This window comes from Daphnia pulicaria, chromosome 8, assembly GCF_021234035.1.
Source record: "Daphnia pulicaria isolate SC F1-1A chromosome 8, SC_F0-13Bv2, whole genome shotgun sequence".
In the NCBI taxonomy this organism is placed as follows: Eukaryota; Metazoa; Arthropoda; class Branchiopoda; order Diplostraca; family Daphniidae; genus Daphnia; species Daphnia pulicaria.
In genome coordinates, this window is record NC_060920.1 from 13,206,567 (window position 1) to 13,228,330 (window position 21,764).

Genomic DNA, 21,764 nt, shown 5'->3' on the forward strand with positions numbered 1-21,764 from the left:
GAGATATCGATAGGTGAGTAACCCAATCATGCTACTAGTATACCGGGGCACAACAAACCACTTGGCCGCCATCATTGAAGCGCAAGTGCGAATGATGTTACTAGGGGGAAAAAAGAAGAAAAATGCGCACCGCAATAGTTTCATATAACGCGCCGTGTCTTGATTTCGGTTTTTCTCACAGCCAGTGAGAGAAAGAGATATACATATGTGCGCAAGAGTGCGGAACAACACCAGCTGTTGCTACCATTTTTAAATCAATAGATGCGGAGGTTAGGAGCGCGGATGGGCGGCATGTGCGCGCGCGATTTCTCCTCCTCGGCATCCCCTGACTGCCCCTGACTGGTCAGTCGGCTGATGAGCTTAAACAGGTAGTCACTCACAAGTAGGCCTAAAGCAGATGGTAGACTGGTCAAAAAACTTTTCGCTGGCAAACGAGAGGAGGAACAAGCCCCCACCAAATGCTATAAGAAAGAGAATGAGAGATAAGATGGACGGGCTTTTGGGTGTTTCGAGGGGGGAAAAATAAATAGAAACAGAGCAGGTGTTGGCTTAGATATCTTGAGGAGGAGGAGGCACGTGTTTACCATATGAAATGTGGAATAACTTTCGTTTCTGTATGTGTGGTGGTGATCGACAGAAGAAGAAGAAGGGAAACAAACCACCAAAACATCTTAGAAATATACACAAATAATAAAAGGTCAGTCAGTCTGTGTGTGTGTATGTTGATGACCGGGGCTCCAGCTTGGCTTGGCGCCGAATTAGCATCAACTGTCGGAATATTTAGCCTTTGCGCTCATTTGAATTTGTGATGAAACGGGAGAAAAAAAGAAAAAGAAAGAAGAAAAAGGGTCCTCGACGCGTATCGGAAATGAAACAGTCTGCATTGATGAACGTCGTACACTACAAATTGCCTGGCGCGTTTCGAGTAGTTCGTGACTGCTGCCGGCGACGTTCAATAATTCATGGTCAACAACTCAAAACATTGAGGCTTTTCAAACGAAATCGACACATATTCGGCAGGGGCTCGGTAGGGGGGGGACCCGAAAAGTCACGACTCTCTTTTTTTACGATGGCGGCCAGGAGGGGGCCAGCAAACACACGCAGCTCTTACAAACGTTACAGAAGATACAAAAAAGCGCATCTCTTCTTCATCCCGATCAGCGCTTCTTGTCGCATCTTCTTCAACTGGTTTCATAATAAATGAGCCAAAGCAGGTGTTGAACCTATCCTTCTCCCAAATCGATCAACTTCCAGGAGGGGGGAGAAAATAGAGAGTCTCACTGATCCAGACTCGGGGAAAAAGCGCAAGGACAGATTGACAGATGTGACGAAGCATGCGTCTATATAATCCTGTGACATCTGCCGCCTCCATGTTATTTTCTTCGTCTTCCTCCTCCCTCTCTCATGATGGTTGGTTGGTAGGTGGGGGGAAAGAAACTTTCAACGGAGACATCGTCGTGCAGCTTGATGAAAGCCTGTCACGGGCATTCGTTACGTGTTTGTCACAGTCTAAACTCGGCTAAGTGCTGATTCGAACAAAAAAAAAGAGCGGCGATATATATTCCTGGATTTTATTTTATTTTCCCCCTTCCTTTCCTGCACACACACACACAGACGTCATCAATTTATCATCCATCGAATGCATTACCGCCTGTCTAGAAAAAGAACGACGGTAATAGTCGACGGAGAGCTGTGAGAGGAAATTGCATTTTTCTATTTACGGTTTTACAGCGCAATTAGCCATCGTCTTCAATAGAGCCAAGTAGTCATTCTTTCGCTCGGGTGCGACTTTTAAACTGGAAATGACGACCAACAATTTTCTTTCGGTATTTTTGTTTTTTTGTTGTTTTTTTTAGAGCGGAAATGAAACTTGTCGGAGCAATTTGTTGATCACTTTTGAAATCAAAGTTGACGTTCACCTGATCGTTTCAACAGTTCTCTCTCCCTCTTTTGAAATAAACTTGGTCCCGTCAACAAGACTATTTACGATTTCAAGCTCCGCCCTTCAATTAAAATGCGTTGCGGTGGACTTGACGAAAGGCATTTTCGGTTATAAAGACGGGAGCAGAATGCAGAAACTCCCATGAAAAGAAAAAACCAAAAAAATCACTACTATGCTCGATAGAAATAAACAGCGTTTTTGAAAATAAACAGTAGAAATACATATTTTCTACATTGCCGGGCCAACGCCTTATTCACAAAACGTGCACAGGGTTATTTCTCTTTTCTTTTCATTTTTTTTTTTTAAAGACCATCCGACCAACTTTTGAACGCACACACAAGAAAAAAAAAGGGTAATAAAAAGCCGAGCCACTGGACACCCATGATGTAGTTTCATTTCCACAAAGAGTGCATAACTAATAACGGAAAATGCTATATAAGAGAAGACGACGAAAGGAGCAGAAGAGAAACAACAAACAAAACAAGAAGATTGAAGACAAGCCCCGTTATGAGAGGTAAAAGTTCAAAAATGGATTTCTATCTTTTTTTTTCCTTCCCTTATTTTCTTGATGGGGCTCTTCTTCAGCCCCGACAGGCCCCATATCAAACCAAAAGGCAAAAATGCGGGGCTGTAACCAAAAAAAAAAAAAAAAACCTACTAGGCTCCTCTTGTATTTTATTTTTCTTGATTTAATAACAAGGACGATTACGTATTCAAACAAAAAAGAAAGAAAAAACAAAAAGTTTTATATCTAGGTCTTTCATCTTCTTGTCATGTGTCACTTGTACTCAACTGATGAAGACAACGACTTTGGGTTTGTTTTTCTTTTCTTTCGCTCCATCCGTCTTCTTATATATAAAAAGATATCATATCAAAATATCAAAATAGCGATAATTTTCAAAAATAAAGCCAGAAAAAGCAACGATGCCATCTAACGGTTAAAAGAGCCGTTTAAGCAAAGCTGCATCCTGCTGATGAGACCCTCCCGACAATAGCCAAGCCAAAAAAATAAAAATTTCGGACCGGTTCATGACTGGACACACAAGTCTTTTTTTGTTCTGACATTTGAAACGAAAGATAACAACAAAAAAAAAGTCAATATAATATTCGAATGAGGCCGCCGACGTCATCGGATGGTGTCATATTGTCTACATATTATTCGTTATCTCGACGAACCAGACAACCGAAAAGCCTCTCTTTCATATTTTTGAACTAGAAAATCATTAATTATTTTTTTTTATTTTTTCATCACTGATAAAAAAAATTAATTATTCAAAAGCGACAGTTAGAATTGCGCAACTAGGGGCGATGTTTTTTTCTTTTCACGAGGTGTTCACAGAGGCTGAAAAATGGTCGCAATGATCTCATCGGCTAGCCGAAGAACGTGTCTGTTAATAAAATACGATAACGGAACCGGACTTTGAATGTGGCACGAACCCGAGAGAGTTCCTTGACTGAATGTTTCTTATAGACATTAGACTTCCATCAGTCATTAGATTTCATCCGTCGTAATCCGTCATGACGACACAGCGATGAGAAAATGGGTGTTACGACGACTCCGCCCTGGTATTTTTTTGTGAAACCAAAACACATTGGAAGAAAAAGAAACCCAGCCCCTTTCATTTCAAATTCCTCCTTTTTCGTTTATCCCCCCACTATCGGAAAAATAAAAAAGTTCCATTCGTCTAAATGTAATCGATTTCAAGTGTTGGGTCATCCAATACATTCACCCCCCTTCATCAGTGTCTGATGTATATTCAAGAGAAAGAGGTCTAAACGACTTTCAATTCTTCGACTTAATACAGGCATGGCAGCTCGGCATTGTCTGAGTGAAAGGACATTAGTAAAACTCGGCACGTAGTTTTATGTACATTTTTTCGTACCTGCTATGTCATTTGGTGCCAGGTCGAGCGTCAAGGTAACGCAGACATTTCGGTTGTTTTTTTCGGAAAGAAGAAAACAACAACAACAACCGAATAAAAATCAAGAAAAAAAAACAAAAGAGGGAATGCGTTGCTGGCCATGTTTGGGATGAATCCCGCGGCGCTGCAGTTCAATTCGGAGGGGTGGAAGAAGAAGAAGAAAACAATGCCTACAACACACGTCGGCACTCCACTCACAATAATTGGATGGCAAACACCTTTTCAATGTGGAATGAATCCTCCGTTGAACAAAAAATATAAAATAACTGGCAAGATAACAACAAATCCTTTTTCTTTCTTTCTTCCTTTTTTTCCCGATTGTCAAGCGCCAAGAAGAAAAAAAACGGAAACCACACACACACTGACAGTGACTATACATGTATCCGAAATCGAGGTTACGGTGCATCACGAAAACAACAACGAATGGGGGGGCTCCGGAAGCTCTCGTGACAAAACAAGCTCAAATAAATCGTCAAACAACTGGGCGTCCGAAACGGCGCTCACCCAATCCGATTGACACCGAATTCCCATTTTTTCTCGTTAACTTTTCCTCTTGTTTTGTTTTGTTTTGTTGTTGAAATAGAAAAACAGAACTTGGCAACGCTCGCCTGTACACACACGAATCGGCGTAAAAAAGGGAGGGTAAAAACAAAAACAACCGACAAACGAGACGATGGATGATTCACGTAAAGGATCCGGTACCAGTACCACTACTCTCTGGCTGGCTGGCTAGGGCGGAGGTCCTCGTCCATCAATCCTTGGGACGAAAAAGAGGCTGAACAATTTTTGTTGTTTAGCGTGCAGTAAAGCATTACGTCAAAGAATCGCTGTTTTACACCCACACGCCAGCCAGCCAGCCCAAGAATCCGTGTGGGAGTGTTTTGTTGAAATGGCATCGTCCTATAACTTGGGGAATTCCGGTGCGGCGCACGGGCCACGGGTCTAGATGACGAAATCTGGCGCGACAAGTACAAGCAGCAATCATATGCTGCTCTTGAAATGGGCAAAAATAAATAAAGAGAAAGAGAGAGAGGCGCCTTTCTACTACTATATACTGAAAAAGAGCGATGAATTTCCATCAGCATCGCTCGAATTCCTCGACAACTCGGCACCGGCAACCATCTCTCTCCCTTTAACTTTCCTCCTCCCTTTTCTGTCCGCATCCAAAACTTCTTTCCCTATTCTCTCTCTGAGTCTCTGGCTCGTTTTTACAAAAGGTTATCTTTTGCCCAGCTTGAGACTCCTCCCCTCCATCGCAGAGAGAGTCCCTCCACTTGCAAGGGCGGCGCAATCATCTTATAGAGCTGCCGCGTAAAACGCTTGTACAAAATCCCTGCCAGACACAAATCTAACATGCTCCTCTTATAACAACAACTTGGATAGATATAATACAATCATTCCAGTGGGGCACTAAAACGTCAAATCCTTTCGGGCAATAGGCCAAATCAGCCATTCAACGTAATCGACGGACGGACAGTGAAACCAATCGATCGATTGGTGGAGGCCCTCCTCCCCAAATGGTCCCGCCAACAAATCATTACCTTAAATCACCTTTAAGGCCATTAACATGTAGGTAAAAAGCACTGAACAAAAAGGGGGGGGGGAAACCAAACGAAATGAAATCAGTAATGGAAGTTTCGAGATGCGCTTGGATGGAAGGAAGGACGCGAAAAGAAAAGAAAAGACAAAAAATGCTTGTCGGTGGTGTAGAGAGAAAATACTGCAGTCGTAAGATGACACGATCTGGCACTCAAGTTATAAGATGGCTTGGGTTTTTCTTCTGCCACTGGCTGGCTGGTTCAAATAACCCTCGAACTCGAGAGATGGAATAAACCCGAAATGGAAAACGACAAAGTGTAGACGGGGGTATATGGCGTCTTTCTCACGCCACCATGAGAGCTGTGTGCAGCACCAAATAGAAATATTCGTCTTCTTCTCCCCCCCCTCCATTCCCCCTCCCTCCAATCTCAGAGTTGCACCCACTATACACTGTTGTGTGTAGGTAAGTATAAGAAGATTTATTGCGTGTATGCCGAGCTTCTTCTTCCTCCTCCCCATCCGGAGCAACAGAGAAATGTAGACACAACAGGAAAAGTGCGGGAAGGGAGGCAAGAAGAAGGATGGAAGAGAAACAGCCACTGGATACATTAACATCCGCATTGTGTTACAAAACGCGGACCGCAAACAGGGGTGGGGAGGGAGAAAAATCAGAAAAATCTCCTGCTGCTCCGGCCGGACCATCTCGGTAATGTTCACCATTGGAGAGCAACGGCGGAGAATGCGTCATATCAATAAGCAATTCAAAAAAAAGTATCAGATCCAAACGAGATAAGATTATATTAAAGGGACCACCAGCAAATGCGAGTCTTGCTCCGAGCTGGATAGTTTCAGGTCGTAAAACATGTCAGACCTTTCCTCCCTCCGCACTTTGATTTCCAGTCGGAAAAAAAGGACAAGAAACATTGTAGTGCGTACAAGTTAAACTTAACGAGACTCCCAAAAAAAGAAGAAAAAAGAGAATGGGGTGTCCCGGATTTTTCTTTTTTTGAAATCAAATTGACGCCGGATCGCATTCCCAACTGAAAAGATCACCGCCGCCATCCCTTACGCAAGACTGCGACTGCTGGAATGTTTTAATGACCGGCAGATTGGCCGCATAGTTTGTTTGCGCGCCCAAGGTAAAAGAAAGACGTTTTGATTTCTTTTTCTTTCGCATTTTCAGTTCGGAATTTTTTTTTTTACTTTTTTTTCTTTTAATTTTTCTAATTCATTATTCATAGCACCCGGTGACGGAATCCAGTCAAAACTAATGCCAAATAAGGCCCGAAGCCAGTCAACAACAACAACAACAAGAAAAAAACAGGTAGCATGTCATGACTTACCATATGCAAATTGTCCAATTCTCCCAGCCAGGTGTTGAGCAGCGCTTGAGGATCATCCCACACCAGTTCCGGTTTAACCGCCGCCGGTTTAGCGACAGAGTCTTCCGTTTCCGAATCCGGCTCGGCTTCACTGTTGGACAGGTAGCAAGCTTCTTCGTAAAAATCCGACATGGTTCTCCTCAAATTCGGATTTGACTTGGCGGATTAAACCCAAATCCTTTAAAAACCTGTAAAACTCTTTAAAACAGAAAAAAACAATGTAAGTAAAAAGGTTTTTAAAACAACACATTGTGTGTGAATGTCAAATGGCGTTGTTGTAAAATGCAAATCACAAGTGTCGGCTTTTTTTACAAAAACAAAAAAAAACTCAAAAGATGGACACGGTCTGATGGAGCGGGCGTCGTGGAAATCCATCCGGAAACTGAGCTGAACACGATATGGAAATCGTCACCAGAAGAAGAAAAAAAAAAACAAGAGTGACAGAGGATACCAGTTAGATATTCCCCCCTCCACTGTCCTTTGTCATTACTAATTACAACCAAACTTCCTCTCCGTGTACTACCACCTATACTCTGAGAATGACAATTACAGACCGTGAAAGGCATCTCGTCACGTGACGTACTCTCTCTCTCTACTTCCAACTTTCTGGGAGCGCACCAAGTTGCCTTAATTGATTTCTTATTCAATCTAATATTAAGTTGATTCGACTCTCCTCCTACGCTGGATGTCAGAAACATGGGCCGTTTGAGATGGACGTTGCCGCTGGACTGGAATATAACGAGAGTGCTGTGTACTTGACTAGGAAGAGACCATTGAACCTGTGGACCATCAGGTAGCGACATTCCCCGGAGACATCGTTAAAACCCAACTTTTGCGCGCGCACACACACAAAAAGAAATAACAAACGTCAGCCACTTGGCAGACTGGTGGAACACCGGAAACAAACGCTACGCACTTATACTTTTTTGTTTAGTTAGTATAAAATAAAAGGTATCCAACCGGTTTTTCTCTCTCTCTCGCTGTTCAATGGCTATTTACTCGGTAATAAGAGTTCTGAATAATGCAAGGCAAATAATAAAAATGGAACACTTTTATACAAGAGCGTGGAGGACGGGATACGCAAGAGCGGATCACGCGAGGTCCATTATTTCCGCCCGATGCCACACACACACACACCACACGTCTCAATTCACTTATTCAATTCGTGGAGATGTAACAAATGGATGAATAGGAAGAGAAGGGGGAGAGAGAGAGAGAAAAAAGTTGTTGCCAGGGGTGTTGGCTAATCGACGCTATTGTATTGTTGGCGGTAATAAACGACCGAGGCGAGAGGGGAGGACCGGCGTTGGCCGAAAGATATGACGTCACGCAGATGACGTGACTTCCGTTCCATCTTGGCAGACTGGCGTTGTCTTGTATATAACGTGCCGAATGATAAATATAGGTGACGCATCGCAGCACAGATGAGAAAACAGGTTATCTTTTTTGGCGTATTATTTCGTCAGTCGAACCGATTTAATTGGCTGGCCAAAAAAACGTATAGGGAAATTAAGGTAAAACGAATCGACGACGACGACGTAGATAAAAGCTGACACGTGTTTTCTAGAATCATTTCCATCTTCTATTGACTCAAAGTTATTTGTCCCTCTCGAGATTTTTGTTTTCCAATGAAGAAGAAGGAAAAAAGATTGTTATCATTATGACTCCACATGTCTTGTTTGCCATAATAAGAGAGAAAACGAACCCTCCTTTTACGTCGGACAATCAGTGGATATCTTCAAAGAATACTCGGAAAATGAATAGCGGCCAAACACACAAAAAAAGAGAAAAAATCTCATGACAATATAAAGAGAGCTGTGCATTGCGGGTGGCAATGTATTCATTTAGAAAGCAACTAACAATCGAGGATTCAATTACCGCGGCTGGCCAGCGACGAGAGAAAGTTTCGTGTTGTGAATTTTGTTTTCGGTCTACATTGTCTGGTCATTTCCGTTCGACTGTCTCTTTTTGGCGCTTTTGTCTTGGCGTCCTCATTTTGATCGTCCCGATCAGGGGAGAAAATCCAATCCGACGGTGGGAAAAGGATAACAAATGAAAGCCGCAGACAGATGTAATAACAACAAGAAGAAGAAGAAGAAAAAGGCGATGGGAGGGAAATGAAAAATCTCCGACACGCCGTTGATTGCAGGATCAAGTCCATAAGTTATTTTTCTTTTTTTCTCTTTTGGGTTTGTTGGTGCCCTTTTGTATATTTCGTTTGACCTCACAAGTCCTTATATTGACAAAATATGCGTCCAGCCAACCTTGAGCGCTTGAGAGTGGCACCAGCCACCACCACCACATCGGATGGTGTGCGTCGAGACCAGCAGATAAAGAAAAAGAACTCTCTCTCATTCTCACCAAAAAAAAACCCGTTTTCTATAAGACGACGAAACCGGATCGATATACACAATCCATTGCCGCTCGCAGCGGCTGTTTTTCTTTTCTTTTTTTTTCGCTTGTCTTGTTTTCGTACTAGAATTTTCAGCCACAAAAAATCCGTCATCGTTGGTTAACGGTACAGTCGTGGGCTCATCCGAAATTCACCAAGAGAAGACCTTCGGGGAGAAAATATGGGTTCAATCAACTGCCTGTTGGCAAATTGTTGTTCCAACGCCTCGAGGATCCTCTTCCTTGGATTACAAAAGCAACAAAACAATCCAGACGGGGGAGGTCCAGAGGCAAACAAAAATGCCAATCAGCAACAGACCAGAGAGAGCTCAGAGGTGCATTCTAAGAAGCTCATTAACAAACAAAAGCCGATCATATCGCAAGATACATATGCATCGCTCTGAGTTGGTTAAAAAAAATAAAAGTAGGTGAACAACCAACCCTACAAATGACAGCACTACATACATGACGGATAGACTACAATCAGCCTTCCCACGGTTATATGCCCAAGTCGGTCAGCACTGCGCGCGCAGCCGACGTCATGTGAAATATCCCGCGTACTTAAAAATATTTAAAAAATAAAAAAAAAGCCAAACTCCAAAAAGGGCAACTCCATTTTTCAAATGTGCAACCCCAAAAAAAGAAGTTTTTTTTTTTGGGTTAGAAAAGAAATAAAACTTAAATTATTTTTTTTTTAAGTCTCTCATCATAAATAATGTTACAGTGTTATTTTTTTCTTTTCTTTGCTTCTTCCCGGATGTTTCTGCAAAAAAAAGAGTTGTGAGTTATAGATCGTCTTACGCACCAACTGCGAATTTAACAAACGAGCGGTTTCAAATGGCTGCCGGTTGCAGTTTCGGCTTTAATCTAGCGACTAATCCATCGGCACAGGCAGTATTTCGAAAATTCCAAGTCAGCTAACTCAGCTTAGATTTATTCTTTCATTATGGAGCTGGGGGGAGAAAAAGAGATGGGCACCACATTATTCTTTCAGAGAAGGAAAGAAGAAGAAATGGCTACAACGTTGCCGTCTATTCCAATTCAACAAAAGAGGTTGTCTAAAAGCAGATAACTCGTCGTAACACACAGCGAATAAAAAACATCCAAAAATCAAAAAAAAATATACAGAGTGTCTGGGAGTTGTCTCCGTAGACTTTCTATTCACCTGACGATCACACTCACTATACTACTCTGCATCTATTTTTCAAAGGAAAAAATGGAGAAGAAGAAGAAGAACAGGCTCTGCTGCGGGCGCTCTATTTGAATTTCACTCCCTTTCTCTAGACCATTCGTTTAGCTCATTACTTTTACTCGGCTGGTGTAGGATCTAGACGAACAGAGAGACTCTGCAGTGTGTCGCCGGAAGCATCTCCTCCCTCTTTGGCTCGTTAAAATTTCGAAAATAGAGCTTGGTGTCGGCCCGTTTAGCAGCAGCCAAAAAAAAATAGTCAAAATGTATGACAAATACAGTGAAACTATTGCTCTGAGGTATTCCAAAGAGAGATGTAGACCTCTGAATTTCTCCAGAATTCCAGTGTGGCTCTCGAGAGACTCGACTATTTGACCTTTTGTAGATATCCTATATAGTCTAATCTGGCCGCCGATTTCCGGTGTTGCCGGCTGCTGCTGCTGACCGTATCAAGATTCCCTCAAGTCGTTTCGGTATTTTTTCGTATGTCGGCTGCAGCATTCTCTCGCGAGACCTTTGCGCAGCAGTGAAAGTTGGGAAGCGATGGGAGGCACTCACAGTGTCGTCAATCATTGTACACAAGACTTCAAATGTGGAGGGTAAGACAGGACGAGCGGCCCAAAAGGTGGTAACTATCACAACATAGTTGGAATGATGCGATGCAGCCGTGCAGACAACTCGGGAATCAAATGGTTTTTTCCTGGCTCCTCTTGGGCCAAAAACGGTTTGAGCCGATAGCCTCTCAAGTTTGCCAACGTTTCGACACACTGCTGGAATCTCGGGGATCGAACCAAAAGAAAGAAACACACACACACACACAAAAGGACGAGTAGGAGTAGTAGTAGCCCAGGGTAACGATGCCCATAAAACAGAAAGTCTATGAAAGGAACAACTCGTAAAAACCAATCAATAAGAATCAGAATGCAGGAAAAACGTTCGATTGTCAGAAACGATTCCTCTTCATTACGACGTCGTCCATGTTCCAGTAGACGGCCTCCTACGGTTCACTATTTTGTGTGTCTGTTGTACCTCTCTCTAAACAAACGCCTATGAATAATTCACTGAACCGGCGCACGAGCGTCAACGGATTGGCAAGTCAATGACTCGTATAGCCGATCATCTCGAAAAAAAAACGGAGGGGAAAGAAAAATCTTTGTACCATGGAAAATGGGAAAAATCCTACGTTCTTCTTAGTTCCTATCCGTCCGGAAAGCTCTGCTGGCCATCACCAACCGTCGATTTCATCGATCCAACTCCCACCCGCTGCGTGAGTCATCCTTCATCTCACTGTCGTCTCCAAACTCTTTTTTTCTTTTAAGACGAAGGCGACAGCGCGGAAACTTTTTTTTCAACTGACGGCACTCATCCGGTTAACAACGGGATGATATGAGCAAAAACCCCCCCTCTCAGCCCACCCAATTAGTACACATAATTTTCTTAGATAAAAAAATAAAATAAAAGTTACTAAAGAAAATGGGAGAAACATTTCCAGTGTAGTTGTTTGGACTGGCAGATAATCGCACGACTAACGGATGCAGTTGGCGAGGAAGTGGTAGACTTTGGCCAATTTGAACTGTAGTACTGCAGCATGTAATGTATGTATGCTAATAGGAGACTAGCATTTGCCGGCTAATTCCTTGTGACGAATATTTGAAAAAACAAAAACAAGAAAGTGTCTTGTACGGGTCGTTGTTCGATGTGTATAATATGGCTTGATTCGTGGGATTCACAGTCTGGTGCACGGAGAACGGGCCCGTACGGATTCTTCTTTTGAGAAGGAGGTAAGTTATCATGTGAAACAGACTGGCTGGTTCGACTTGCACGTAAGCGGCTTATCGAGTTAGCCAACTGACCGTTGAGAAAACCTACGCACTACCTACTACTACTATTCCTTGTATACACCAGCTCTTTAGGCAGGATAAGATCAGATCGATACGCCAGTGCACAACTGGCTTGCCTGCAGTTGCTTCAAATATTTGAAGCAGAGTTGCACGTTGTTGGAAAATGACGGGCGACGGCACACACACCGCTGGATTCCCCGGGTTCATCATCCAATCGATTTGGGGTGACACACCCAAAAGGTTCTCCCCCCCCCCACCCCTTCTTACGGTACTACTACTCCTCCACCCACCCATTGAATGTAGCCACCAACATCTATAGATGGAAGAATTTAAAAGGGGGGGGGGGACTATAGCCGACTAGGCGAAATCCTCAACATTTGGGAAGACCGTCGTCCTTCCCTAACACACACACCCACTCCATTCGTAATCCTCCCCCATCCTCTTCTTGTGGATGACTCACGCTGGCAGCAAGGGGGAGGGGGCCAAAAATCGATTTTATTTTATTTCTTTTCTTCTTGGGTCGACGGTATCTTCACTCAAGATATAGTATACCGTCTTCCCGATATTCTACTAGACACACGGGACGCCAAAGAATAAAAAGAGAGAATACACAAAAGGGAGAGAATTTGATCGACTACCATTTAACATTCTTGTTTTCTCTCCCCCCCGAGTTGATTGAAAAATAGGAAAAAATTTCGTATAAAAGGAGAGAGAATAGGGTTAACCCAAGCGATTACTTTAGATGATTACATGGACAGAGTTCAGAGTCTTGTGGTCGTAAAAGAAAAACTTGTGATAACATGGACGATGCTGGAAAAGGTCGAGCGCCGGGCACACCACGACACACACACCAAACAACCCCCCCAATGGATTTTTCACACTTTGAGAGCAGACGCCGAATGCAACCAGCAGCGAGAGAGAAAGAAAAGAGAGATGCATGAGAGTAGAAAGCAGTTCTTATGCAAATAGCGATGTGTCTATAACAGTGGCGAGGGCTCGAATGAGTGAGTGTGTTTTGCTCCGAGGACAGAAAATGGCCCGTCAGCATAGATCAAACAATAGGGCAGTCGGGAGGAGAGGGTTTTCTTTTTAGACAGTTTTCACGGGTGTCTGTGCTGTGAACGGACCGACCAAGACGGGCAACAACGAGGTGCTAAAGAGGATCGTCTCTTCATTTACGACGGCTTATACCATAGTCCCATTTGCATGTAGACGACTCTCGGAGCAACTTTGTGGTATCAAGAGGAGGCGAAGGTTTTCCCAGGGCAGTAAAAAACGGAAAACACATATCAACGAGTAGTAGTAGCATGGGCTCTTCTTCTTACCTTATGAATATGTTATTATTAAAACATTCACGCTGCACAGTTGAAAACAGGCAGGAGGATTAACGAGGTGAACTTTAATAAGCCCAAAGGATTTCGGATTAACTTTTTTTCTGGCATTCAAATTCTGAAAGTTTTGACTATGTATATTGTATAAGATGTGGCGACTGGCTCGAGAGCTGTTTCGGATCGATCGCTACAACAAACGTCCTCTTTTTATATATTTTTCTACTATTTTTTAAGTCGAAAAAGAGCCTTTTTTTTACTAGTTTGGGAGTTTTCTGGTGTGAAGTAACACGCGATGCTGTTGTTGTTGCTCACCATCTGCCCAATCCGCTCCAGCAGCAGCGTAACGCCTGATAGCACCGCAGCTATATAATATAAAATAGAGAACTAAGAAATGATGTGAATCAAGGTTCCTCTTCCTAGTGGTTCGCTACAGGAAAGAAAATAACACGGTGTGAAGTGAACGGGAAAATTATAAGCTCTGCGGTCAGAGACAGGAAACTTTTTGGCTGGCGCTTTGCGATGGGTATCGTGGGTAATTCTCTCCCATGTCTTGCGCGACTTCTTTTTTCACGTACGTACGTACAACTTCGCGGATCACCCACCAGCCCAGGAACAAAGGCAATACGCTTTATCGATTTGATTTGGTCATAAAAGCTGCTATTTTTTATTTTAATTAAAAAAATAAATAAAATAAAATAGAAAATAGCAGCTAAAATGCTCCGTCATGTAGAAGAAAAAACGAAAATATACAAGTGCAATGAATTGACATAATCTGGTGATCTTTAGGCAGCAGCAGCAGCATGGCCTGGCCAGGCACATCCCTGGGCTATACAACAAGATTTTTTTAACTGGAAAACCACTCAGACTGTGGAGAACGGCACCCCGGAGACGAGGATGTGCGTTTCTTTTTCTCTTCTTTTCACAGTACACTTTCATGCATACCAAATAAAGAACTGGCCGAAAGGTGGACTGGCGGCGTTCTGGCGGGCGGCTTATTTAGGAAGCGACGCACTAACGAGAGAGAGGCCAGCAAAGGCAATGGCTAGGCGCACGAGCCGCCCAAAAAAATAAAAAAAACCTGGACCAACTCCGGGAAGAAGAAAAAAAGAGTCGTACGTTTATTCACTAGACGCGGGAGAGACATTATCAGCGGGAATATTCAAAAGTCCCTTTGTGTTTCGGGTCGATTTGCGCAACATTGATAAAAGGCCGGGGTGAGACAAATAACGGCTTTTGATGTTGTTGTTGACGTTGGATGTTGCAAGCTAAGAGATAAGATTACCGAAAAAATAAAAACTACATCAAAGCCAATCTCGTTGGACACACAGGGGCCACATCATTTGGGGGAATAAAATGTGCCCAGCCACACACAATCTACCACCGCATATTATCTCCTTCTAAAAAAAACACAAAAGATGGGTTTTTTTTCTTTTGCTAACCAACAGGAAAAGTTCAGAGTCGTAGACAAATAAAAACGACCAATTTCGCTTGTTAGTCGGAATTCCCGTTGTCGACTTTTGCGGTTAGCAGCCAGTCAACCTTTACATGAGAACATCCCAACGTCATAACACGAGAGAGAGAGAAAAATATTTAAAAACCGGCCGTTGAACTTGGTGTAGTACACCAAAAAAAGGTATCAACCCCACATAAACACATTTGCGTTTGGTAGTAGCTTTCATCGAATCACCTGACAACGAAATGATTTCTAATGCCTTTTGGCCACAGGAGCGTGATCACAGAACCCACCGTCTTCAGTGTAATGAGTTCGCCCTTCTTGATGGATGAGACATGTACTACTACTACTCCAGATGGGAGAGAGTAGTAGAACCTCTTTTTCATTTTCAGGATTAAAAACAAACTTTTTCTTTTCTCTTTCTGTTATTGGGGTGGCGATTCGGTGACCGTGAATGCACGCGACAGCGCCATCATCAGTCCAGCACACGCAAAGTGTGCGGCCTCCGACAGGCCACACACTGTAGACGATGGAGGATTTTAACTCGAATAATAAATAACCGGTCAAATGGTCAAGCCTTATTGACAAACGCCAGTGATTACAGAGTGACTCCCTTGTACTAACCTAACGGACCTTAAGAAGAAAAAAAATGTCGAAACGCCTATAAGGTCAGAGTCATTTGGGGGATTTTTTCGTCGTCCAGCTAGTGCACACAACTAAAACCATTAGGAGGGTTCCACACACACACACAAAACCCCGGGGTCTCCATAACCAAAAAATGGTGGGTCATTATGTGAGCTAACACGGCTAGTTCAAAATGTCCTAATCCATCAAACGTTTTGCATTGTGTAGGGTGCCGTCAAAATGGTTATAAATGGATTTCTCTATTCAAAAACTATCCACAGCTCTGACTGTTTGAGCACGTATAGTATTGAAAGAAAAAGTTTTGAAGAAAAAAGACCGTGGCTAATCTAGTAATGGTTCCCGCAGCGTGGTCTTTGAAATTAGAATCAAAGAGCCATTCAACACACACACACACACAAATACGGCAGAACAAAATCTTCGTCTTGAAAAGAATGTGACGGTACAAAATAGTTGTAAACAAGACTTTTTCTTCTTACCTTTTAGCCCGCGAGATGTGTGAGAAGAAAAAGCAGCAGACGACACACACGCGCCCGAAATCCACAACGATCATGGACAACTGCCAGCAAATTAAACGTAAATGACGAGGTTCGGCCCTTCCATGAGCTTCAATTAGACGTGAGCTGATAAAACGGTTGGGAAATCCTTCGGCAATCACAATTGCAGTCCAAACGAGGTCGATTTTCGATAATAAACAAGATAACAAAAACAGCTAGGACTTTGCCCAACACTCGACGTTCCGTCACCTTTACGCGGCCATTGCAGGATGGCTAATGCTGGCTGGCAACACTGAAGCACCGCTTCATCACCCTCCCCCAAATTTTTCTAAGCGTTTCAGACGCCAGAGTCTCTAGCGCCATCTACCGGTCGATTTTAAAACTACATTAAGCAGATAGGAAAATTCAACGAGGAAAAACCATTGTAATGGGATGAAAACTTTTTCTTCCTCGACAATCATTCAACTAGACTTTGATACAGTGTTATTTGTTGTGTTGTATAATAAATGTGGAGATCGTTGCGTTATGCAAAACACACACACGTAGACACGCGTGCACTCAACATGTGAAGCTACTATAATATTTAACAGCGACGAGCTGAGAGCGCACACAAGGAAACTTCAAAGGTAAATAATTCACCGGTATCGTTATAAAGAAGCAGAACCCACATTAAAGGTGACGTAAGAATTATAGCCCACCATCGACCGACCGAATAACTGCAGTGCTGATTCCAGCCGGCAGAACAGTGTGACTCGCCATAGCGTTCGCCACATTTCCCGTCAAAAATCTAAAAAGGGTAATGATAAACAGCTAATGGTTAAAGTAAATATACTAACGCTAATGACAGACAACTCGTAATCCGCACATTACAAAGGGTTCGTTGCTGGTTCGTTCTGTTAAATATTAATGACATTAAAAACACTGCAATCAAATGGCATTAAAAAAAATGTATTTCGAAAATATTTCAATGCAGGATTGAATCGCCATCTATCGTGGGGCATTTAAGTAAAGAAAGTGTTGACGGTTTAACGTTCGGAAATCGGAAGGTAAGGCCCGTTAACGTTTTAGTAAAATTCTCGTTCGAATGCCCACCATAGATGGCGAAATCGTCGAGCTAGGACTAAACGGGACATTTCAAAACAACGATTAAATAATCGTGGCTTTCGGTGGCTTTGCACTTAGTCTAAGTAATGATTCATTCCTTAGCTGAAATGTACTGTAAATAAATTTGTAAAGAGTAAAGACGAAATTCTAATTTACAATACAGTCTGTTTAATTTTATAACACATTATTTATATTACAAATCCTTTGCAGTCTGTCTATTATTTAGCTGTTAGCCATTAAATTAGTTTTACTAGTTAATCTATTACGCGGCTGATTAAAATTAGCATTAGGATGACTAATTTACCTTTATTAGATTCTCCGTTAAATGTGGCAGGAACGGCTTGCGCCGCTTGCCATATGCCATATCTAAAATCATATAGTTGAAATATTATACTCGACAGTTTTAAGCAAATGTATTGGAAAAGTTGAATAGATGTTCAATGTGCCGTTAAAAAAATAAGACGATTGTGTGTATTGTATTGAACACTGAATTTAAAAAAAAATAAAGAACAATTCGGGAAAAGGGTCTGCATTTTTTTCAAACTGAGGAAGAACATGGTTACACACATTGAATGAAATTGATTAGTACGTATAATGAATTACAAGTTTATGGCGAGATGATTCACAAGCACGGAGGACATCTTTACCTGACAGTATTAGAAATCACAATGCTTGTTTAAAAAGCCAATCTAATGCTGCCCGGTAAGATGGAAACCGATACTCCGTTAGCCGCCATTCGATGAAGGGGCCGAACTGTACATATGTTGGCTGCTGCACTGCTGGTTGCAGCGATTCAATTTGACGCCATAAAAGCATATCCTGTCAATAAATTCACTCGACTAGTGTGGAATCAAATCAATTTTAAAAATTTACAAAATTTTTACAAAAGGGCGTCACCAGTAATCTAAGGACCGGATCCAAAACACTTTTGGACTAGTCGATAGGGAATGCGACGAATTAAAATAATAAAACCCAGTCTGTTCAAACGTTTTTCCATGCGAAAAGGTAATTTTAAAAAAATACATACATAAAAAAATACATATATTTAACTTAAAGCTCGGTATATATACCTTAGAGAGAACTCTATTGAAAAAATGTGCCCCGATGCCTCCGATGGCTCCGTATTTGCTCGAACCGATAAGAAAAGTCAAATCGTTGATGTCGAGTCGAAGATGGCAGCCAAGGGAATGACTTTTGATGACTGGGCTGCCAAGCGAAGAAGTTGCAAGTCTTCCATGGTGAACGGATATGCCACCCAATCGGCGGAGGCCGAAAGAAATAACGATAAACCCTCGCGTCCGTGACCCGCACTGTTGCACCCCCCGCATGAAATTTGAATGTATACACTTATCAGTGACTACAGCAGCGACTGAATCTAAGTTCTGTCGAACTAGTGCTATGGACTGAGCATCAGCAGGAGCGACGAGGGGAAAGCGGGGAGGGGTGAAGGGTCACCAAGGTCGCAGCGATAGCCCGAGTCAGATTTATCGGTAGAAACATCCAGCTTCAGATTACTAGTGTGCAGCAACGTCGACACTTTTCATTAAAGCTTACATGGATGAAATTTAAATCTTTCTCCCCCCCCCCCCCACCACCACCACTTTTTGTTTTTGGGTGGAGCACATCCTTGTTATTCTTCGTGCCGTCGAATGTTGTCTAGGAACTTTGAGCAGACAGCGCGCGACAATCGGTTCAAGGATCGCCGTATAATCCAGAAGAACTAGAATATCTATAAGAAACATTGACGTGTGTGTGTCGGGAGAGAGAAGACGAAAATGATTATTGAATTGAAGCCTAAATTCGTATTCTGGTTATACCATCCCTCTTACAAACGGTGTGGACCCGGTAGACCGCCAAGGTAACGGCGAAAATGAACCAGAAATGGCTTCCCATCAGACGATCGCTAGCAGCGCAACACTTATAGTCAATCTCATGCTGTATGTTATACCAAGATAAAACGAAAAAAAAAAATATATGTACCGTCAAAGTTAAAAAATATTTCAAATTGACAAGAATACGTCATATATAAGAAAAGGCACGCTCGTGCGGTGCGGGACACTTGAATAATAAATAACTAGCACCTGAAAGTCTTCATTACACTTAGGTAGAGGCCATGGGACACGACAAGTGGCGACAAAGTGTAAGGATGCTCTATAAATATAGAATTGATGGAAAGCCTTTTTTTCTTCCTTTCGTCACCCAAAAAATCTGTGGAAATTTAATTACGAATTATGCAAGAAAGTTAAGGATATTTGGGGTATAGTGAGGCCTTACCCTTTTGAATATGGAATCATTTAAAAATATCGTGAATTATTTTACCATGTCTCGAGCACGTGATTATGTCGCATCCAGCCAGCCCGTTACGTCACACAATCTGCTACTGGTCGAATTCTCAAATACTTTCAGCATTTTGTGGTTTTTTGCAGCGGCTTTTTCAAGAAGAAAAAAAAAAGAAAAATCCAACTGGTTAAGTGGTTAGTACTTGATATTTATTTACAATGAAAATGACTTAAAATAATTTTGTTTTAATTTATCAAATGATAATTTTGTTGCGATATTTATTTTTTTTAAAATTACTTCAAATAAAGTTTGACTCTATTCATTTTAACATAGCGTAGCACAGTATGATTTCCTGCAAAAGCCCTTGAGATAAAGTTGCTGTTCTAATGACCATAACTTTGAACCCAAAAGCTAAAGAAAAAAAAGGGGGGAAGCTGCTTGATGAGCGTCTATGTCTGGAACAGTCGTCTCATGGAATACTACTTGAATGGTTTTTCCCCTTCGCCTCTCTTCATCATCAGCCAGAAGATAAACATAAACAGATAATCATCAGCCCCCACTTGACGAGCCTAAATTTGTATGTAGAGAATGATTTCATTTCCAGTTCAAGTAGAAGGAACGAAACGACTTATCCGGTGACGTTTCTTTTCTGTCTTGTCAGTTATAAATATAACAAAATTCGAAGGGAACGTGAAAACTCTTTGGCGAAACAATTCGTTCTAAAATATAAAATAAAATAAAATAAAATAATCCCACATGGCAACAAAATAATCCGCCGTTTCCTTTGCTGGATTTTTGTTCCTATGGTCATTTCTAAATAAGTTTAGGTTGGAAGAGGGGGAACGAGACTACATAGTACATTTTGGATAACTCTATATAATGCCAACCGATTTTATGTTTTCACTCTCGTTGTGGCGTGATGAAGCATGAATCGCTCTAATGCATTCCTTAACAACAGACAAGTTCAAGCCTCTCCCTTTTTTAAAAAAGAAAATATGTTTCATTATCAGACCCCCAGAACCAAAATGCACTGCTGGTCGGGAATCAGGAAATACCGGTTCTCCGGCAACAGCAGTCTCTGAGCACTCTCTACCATCCAACGCTAAAAGAAATGTCGCGCCACCAAACAACCAGCAACCAGCATCGTCATCCGTATCATTCAGGTCATCGCTGGCTGTAGTACTGTCCACCCGAAAATATATAAATTCAATTGACAAGAACCGACATTTTTTTTAAAAAATATACACGCTCTTTCACGTCACGACAATTTGGTTTCGAACGACTCTTATGAAAGTTGCGGGGCCAAATCACGCAGAAAATATAATAATCTAGAATTTAATTAAATTAACTAGCAACCCTCCTCCCACAGGTTTTCAGTTGCAGGGAAGTTAGTATAGTCTCTCTTTTTTCTTTAAATTTAATCTTCTTCTCTTTCCCATCGTCTTTCGAAATAAATATTCAAATCACGTGACAAGGTCAGATGGCCATGTTTAGGCATCGGAGCGCTATCGCTTCTTTACATCCCCCCTCGTCTTCTGACACTCGAAATTCAGGAAAAATAAAAAAATAAGATGAACCCGACTATGTGAATCCAGACTATAAGGCTGAACATGTTACCATTCGACCACAGTTTCTTTTTGACTGACGTTAACGATGTAGAGATATACGCTAGATTGAAACATCTCATTTATTTTAATGTTAATTGTTATTAGTTTAGATGCGCTTTTAAAAAAGTATACGGAAAAACTTACCTCTGAAACTGAGAGATGGTTCTCACGCGAGATCCGTGCTGTTCCTGAGATCCGCGTTGAGCCTCTACAAAACTGGAATAGAAATTGTCGTTGGGTTGGGGGAAGAAAAAGAAAAATGAGAGGCTTTTTGTGTGCCGTCTTAACCGATTGGAAGTTCGAATTCAACTAAGCTGTCTCAACACTCTGGGTACCTTCTGAAGCGAGCCAAGTTCAGTGCTAGTGCCACGGTTTCTCGCATCTCTCTCACTGGCACTTGCCTACTTTGAGTGGGTGTGGATCGGAGGAGGTCCTGGCGGGACGACAGCCTCGGCAGTTATGGGAGCAGTTGATGGTATACCAGATTCTCTTGCACTCTTTCTGGGCTTTTGAAGTAGAATAAATTAAAAATTGCGCTCGTTTCCATCTGAAAGATATATGTGTATTATCGAATAAAGTTCTCGAATCAAATTGATTCTGAAGTTGTCCTTGTTGTGTATGGCATGGACATGGATTTAATTGCC

At 42.1% G+C, this 21,764-nt stretch overlaps 1 protein-coding gene and 3 long non-coding RNA genes across 8 annotated transcripts in view; 2 read left to right on the plus strand and 2 right to left on the minus strand.

Moving 5' to 3' along the window:
* LOC124310878 (abnormal cell migration protein 10-like) overlaps window positions 1–16,407 on the minus strand; it is a 30,076-nt gene extending 13,669 nt beyond the window's left edge. For 2 of the 3 annotated variants that reach the window (XM_046774994.1, XM_046774991.1), the window contains exons 1-2: window positions 16,112–16,407; window positions 6,747–6,983 (exon numbers count right to left, since the gene is read on the minus strand). In XM_046774994.1, coding sequence (XP_046630950.1) covers window positions 6,747–6,917 — 171 coding nt within the window. In that variant the 5' untranslated portion in view covers window positions 6,918–6,983; window positions 16,112–16,407. Of the gene's footprint in view, window positions 1–6,746; window positions 6,984–11,524; window positions 11,550–16,111 lie in introns of those variants that run through there. The other variant, XM_046774993.1, reaches the window with a different exon arrangement.
* LOC124311595 overlaps window positions 1–21,764 on the plus strand; it is a 61,207-nt gene that overhangs the window by 20,557 nt on the left and 18,886 nt on the right. The gene's annotated exons all lie outside the window — the stretch shown is intronic.
* LOC124311761 lies at window positions 6,320–6,716 on the plus strand. Its single transcript, XR_006910211.1, has 2 exons — window positions 6,320–6,542; window positions 6,645–6,716. It is a non-coding gene; the product is annotated as an uncharacterized LOC124311761 (long non-coding RNA).
* Window positions 17,630–21,569, minus strand: LOC124311649. Of its 3 annotated transcripts, none has more exons than XR_006910075.1 (3): window positions 21,456–21,569; window positions 21,265–21,336; window positions 17,630–19,662 (listed from the first exon to the last, which is right to left on the minus strand). It is a non-coding gene; the product is annotated as an uncharacterized LOC124311649 (long non-coding RNA). The 3 variants fall into 3 exon arrangements; XR_006910076.1 differs by lacking the exon at window positions 21,456–21,569 and having other exon boundaries at window positions 17,630–19,441; window positions 19,553–19,662; window positions 21,265–21,445; XR_006910074.1 differs by lacking the exon at window positions 21,456–21,569 and having other exon boundaries at window positions 21,265–21,445.